Here is a 5,345-nt window from a genome sequence, read left to right on the forward strand (position 1 = left end):
GCTAGAGAGGTAACAGAAAGGAAGAGAGACTTTACAGTAAAACACTATAGAGAAGAAACCTGGCCTGTGGGTAATAAGAGAACAAAGAAGGAAAATACCATTCTAAATATGAATACATTCTCTTTGTCAGCACCCCAACCATAGAGCCCCAGTAATGTCATTAAATAGTGGAACGTGTACGCAAGATTTTAACACGACCGCTTCCCTTCCCTCATACCCCCCCTCATCCACCCGTCCCCATCATCCCATCACTATAATACAATCAATCTTCATCCCTGTGAGAAACACCATCAAACCAGTCATCTAAAAGGCATTACTGAATCCATGCACTGACGTGCCAGCACTTTGAGCTACAGTCTGATAAATAGGCCCAAAAATATCCTGTTTATCTTCAGAGCGAGAGAGAGAGAGAGAGAGAGAGAGGACGAGAGAATTTTCTTAGACATGTTATTTCCCATGGGTCTCATAGAGAGACAAGGTAAAGGAATAGAAGAGCCAGTACCAAACTGGTCTATAAACTATCCAGTAGTCAATACTGATCTATAAACTATCCAGTAGTCAAAACTGGTCTATAAACTATCCAGTAGTCAATACTGGTCTATAACTATCCAGTAGTCAATACTGGTCTATAAACTATCAGTAGTCAATACTGGTCTATAAACTATCCATAGTCAATACTGGTCTATAAACTATCCAGTAGTCCATACTGGTCTATAAACTATCCAGTAGTCAATACTGGTCTATAAACTATCCAGTAGTCCATACTGGTCTATAAACTATCCAGTAGTCCAATCTGGTCTATAAACTATCCAGTAGTCATACTGGTCTATAAACTATCCAGTAGTTATCTGGTCTATAAACTATCCAGTAGTCATACTGGTCTATAAACTATCCAGTAGTCAATACTGGTCTATAAACTATCCAGTAGTCAATACTGGTCTATAAACTATCCAGTAGTCAAAACTGGTCTATAAACTATCCATAGTCAATAATGGTCTATAAACTATCCAGTAGTCAATACTGGTTCTAAACTATCCAGTAGTCAATACTGGTCTATAAACTATCCAGTAGTCATACTGGTCTATAAACTATCCAGTAGTCAATACTGGTCTATAAACTATCCAGTAGTCAATACTGGTGTTTTTTAAACTAGCCAGACAATACTGGTCTATAAACTATCCAGTAGTCAATACTGGTCTATAAAACTATCCAGTAGTCAATACTGGTCTATAAACTATCCAGTAGTCAATACTGGTCTATAAACTATCCAGTAGTCATACTGGTCTATAAACTATCCAGTAGTCAATACTGGTCTATAAACTATCAGTAGTCAATACTGGTTTTTAAACTAGCCAGACAATACTGGTCTATAAACTATACAGTAGTCAATACTGGTCTTATACTATACAGTAGTCAATACTGATCTATAAACTATCCAGTAGTCAATACTGTTTTTAAACTAGCCAGACAATACTGGTCTATAAACTATCCAGTACAATACTGGTCTATAAACTATCCAGTAGTCAATACTGTCTATAAACTATCCAGTAGTCAATACTGGTCTATAAACTATCCAGTGTCAATACTGGTCTATAAACTATCCAGTAGTCAATACGGTTTTAAACTAGCCAGACAATAGCGGTCTATAAACTAGCCACCAAATACTGATTTAAAAACTATATATTAAAAATGATTGATTCCCAGCCAATTGTTAAACATTCTACATTACCATACAAGATAAGGCTGAACATTATTTTAGAAAATTGCTAATTCACTAATCAAAGTCCTGTTCACCTCTATGGATCTGACAGGAGTGGATTGGTGAATGTACAGTGACATGACAGTCAGTACCTGTCCATATTTGGCAGCCAGGTGGAAGGTGTCCAATAGCTGTTGTCGGAGGGCTGAGGGTCCACCCCGTGCTCCAGCAGCACAGACACCACCTCTCTGTAGCCGCTAGCACACGCTATGTGGAGCTAGAGAGAAAGGATAGAGTGATAGAGAGAAGGAGAGAGATGGTTAAATAAACACACCTACAAATCTACTGTATACATAAATCAATATAGAGTAAGAGAGTGTGATAAAGGGAGAGCAGAAATGACACAGAGAGAGAGAGAGAGAGAGAGAGAGAGAGAGAGAGAAGAGAGAGAGAGAGAGAGAGAGAGAGGAGATTTGTGACCTGTTGCCACAGAAAAGGGCAACCAGTGAAGAAAAAACACCATTGTAAATACAACCATATTTATGTTTATTATTTTAACTTGTGTGCTTAACCATTTGTACATTGTTACAACACTGTATATATATAATATGACATTTGTCATGTCTTTATTGTTTTGAAACTTCTGATTGTGTAATGTTTACTGTTAATTTTTATTGTTTATTTCACTTTTGTATATTATCTACCTCACTTGCTTTGGCAATGTTAACACATGTTTCCCATGCCAATAAAGCCCCTTGAATTGAATTGAATTGAATTGAGAGAGAGAGAGAAAATGAGGTGGAAACTGAGCTACACTTCCTAACTCCTGCCAAATGTATGACCATATTAGATACACATATTTACCTCAGGTTACACAGATACACAAAGAATTCGAAAAAAACAAATCCAATTTTGATAAACTCCCATGTGTGCCATACAGCAGCAAGATTTGTGACCTGTTGCCACAAGAAAAGGTCAACCAGTGAAGAACAAACACCATTCTAAATAGAAACCAATATCCCTTTTGTACTTGAACTATTTGCACATAATATGACATTTGTAATGTCTTTATTATTTTGGATCTTTTGTGAGTGTAATGTTTCCTGTACATTTGTATTGTTTATTTCACTTTTGTTTATTATCTAGTTCACTTGCTTTGGCAATGCAATGTTTCCCATGCCAATAAAGCCCTTAAATTGAAATTGAATTGGAGAGAGAGGAGCGAGAGAGAGAGAGCGAGAGAGAGACAGAGATTGAAAGACTGAGGTCTGGGTCCGCTCACCAACCAATAATTCACAAAATGGGCCAAACACCAATTATCCTTGTGAACAAAGTAAATCACCAAATAATGCATGCAGAGCAGAATTAGGCCGATACCCACTAATTATCAAAACCAGAAAAATTCTAGAAACACCTAAAAGGAAGCGATTCCCAAACCTTCCATAACAAAGCCATCACCTACAGAGAAGATGAACCTGGAGAAGAGTCCCCTAAGCAAGCTGGTCCTGGGGCTCTGTTCACAAACACAAACGGACCCCACAGAGCCCCAGGACAGCAACACAATTAGACCCAAACAAATCATGAGAGAAACAAGAGCAAACTAGAATGCTATTTGGCCCTAAACAGAGAGTACACAGTTGCATAAACTTAAGGAAAGCTTTGACTATGTACAGACTCAGTGAGCATAGCCTTGCTACTGCTATTAAATACCTTATTTCACTTTTATTAATTATCTGCTTCACTTGCTTTGGAAATGTTAACAAGAGAGAAAGAGACCGAGCGAGTGAGAGTGACAGAGTGACAGAGAGAGAGAGAGAGAAGAGAAGAGAGAAGAGAGAGAGAGAGCGAGAGAGAGAGAGAGAGAGAGAAGAGAGAGGAGAGAGAGAGAGAGAGAGAGAGAGAGAGAAGAGAGAGAGTGACCACTAACCCACTAACACGTCTCTCAGACCACAGTAAAATCACAGTGTATCTGAGAAGAGCAGAACCCAACCATGAAGCATCACGGCCCAATAAATTACGTGGGACTAAACAGGCCTATAGATGGAGTGCAAACAGTACAGACATCTACCAAAAAAGCAATTAGTAGCCAAAAAATACAATCTCTCCTGGACAACTTTTTAGCCTTAACATTCMCCTTCAGCAATGAAGGTGTAAATCTGGCTATTTGGAACATAAACTTTATATTTGACAAATTAGCCTCCTTGGCTAATTTAAAGAAGCATAAGAGCAAACCAGAAATAACAGAAAATGATAAATGGTTTGATAACGATTGCAAAAATCTAAGAAAGTCATTGAGAAATATATCTAATCAAAAACACTGAGAACTAGACAACAAAAATATACGCCTTCAATATGGGGGAACACTGAAGCAATACAAACACACCCTAAGAACAAAAAAGGAACAGCACATTATAAAACAGCTGGATGTAATTGAGAAATCCATAGAATCAAACCACTTCTGGGAGAATTGGAATAAATTAAACAAACCTCATCAGGAGGAATTGGCTATCCAAAATAGGGATATGTGGAGAAATCACMTTGAAAACCTCAACAGCAATATAACAAAGAGCCCAGAACAAAAATATATACAAGAACATTTACAAATCCTTGAATCAGCAGTCAAAGACTATCAGAATCCTGTGGATACCCCAATTACAGAAGAAGAATTATTGGAAAAACTCTGCACTCTCCAATCCAAAAAGGCCTGTGGTGCTGATGGTATTTTAAATGAAATTATGAAATATACAGACCACAAATTCAAATTGGCTATACTCAAACTCTTCAACATTATCCTCACTGCAGGTATTAACCGCAATATTTGGAACCAGGGATTGATCACATCAATCGATAAAAATGAAAAATTTGACCCAACAAATTACAGAGGAATTTGCCTTAACAGCAACTTGAGGAAAATTCTCTGCAGTATTATAAATAGKAGACTACACCCTTTTCTTGACGAACACAACGTCCTGAGCCGAAGCCAGATTGGATTTCTAAAAAATTATCATACAACAGACCACATTTACACCCTCCACACTCTAATTGACAAACAAGTAAACCAAAACAAAGGCAAAATCTACTTGTGTTTTGTAGATTTCAAGAAAGCATTTGATTAAATTTGGCATGAAGGTCTTTTTTATAAACTAATAGAAAGTGGTATTGGAGGGAAAACATATGATGTTATTAAATCAATGTACACTAAAAACAAATATGCGGTTAAAATTGGCAACAAGCAAACAGACTTTTTCTCTCAGGTACGGGGAGTGAAACAGGGTTGCCCAATAAGTCCAACACTATTTAACATCTACATTAATGAATTGGCAAAAACATTAGAAGAATCGGAAGCACCTGGTATGACCCTACACAACACTGAAATCAAGTGTCTGCTGTACGCAGATGACCTGGTGCTGCTGTCTCCCACTAAAGAGGGGTTACAGCGGCACCTAGATCGTCTTCACAGGTTCTGTCAGTGTCACGCCCTGACCATAGAGAGCCTTTTTTATTCTCTATTTTGGTTAGGTCGGGGTGTGACTAGGGGGTTGTTCTAATCTAGGTTGTTTATGTCTATGTTGGCCTGGTATGGTTCCCAATCAGAGGCAGCTGTTTGTCGTTGTCTCTGATTGGGGATCATATTTAGGCAGCCATT

The 5,345-nt window shown here is 37.9% G+C and overlaps 1 protein-coding gene across 1 annotated transcript in view; it reads right to left on the bottom strand.

Annotated features, from left to right (window-relative positions):
- LOC112073052 (unconventional myosin-XVI-like) overlaps nt 1–5,345 on the bottom strand; it is a gene marked incomplete at its 3' end in the record, with an annotated part of 197,982 nt that overhangs the window by 131,825 nt on the left and 60,812 nt on the right. The window contains 3 exon segments of the mRNA XM_070440027.1: nt 1,795–1,804; nt 1,852–1,877; nt 1,880–1,976. Coding sequence (XP_070296128.1) covers nt 1,795–1,804; nt 1,852–1,877; nt 1,880–1,976 — 133 coding nt within the window.

This window comes from Salvelinus sp. IW2-2015, unplaced genomic scaffold (assembly GCF_002910315.2).
Source record: "Salvelinus sp. IW2-2015 unplaced genomic scaffold, ASM291031v2 Un_scaffold2133, whole genome shotgun sequence".
In the NCBI taxonomy this organism is placed as follows: domain Eukaryota; kingdom Metazoa; phylum Chordata; class Actinopteri; order Salmoniformes; family Salmonidae; genus Salvelinus; species Salvelinus sp. IW2-2015.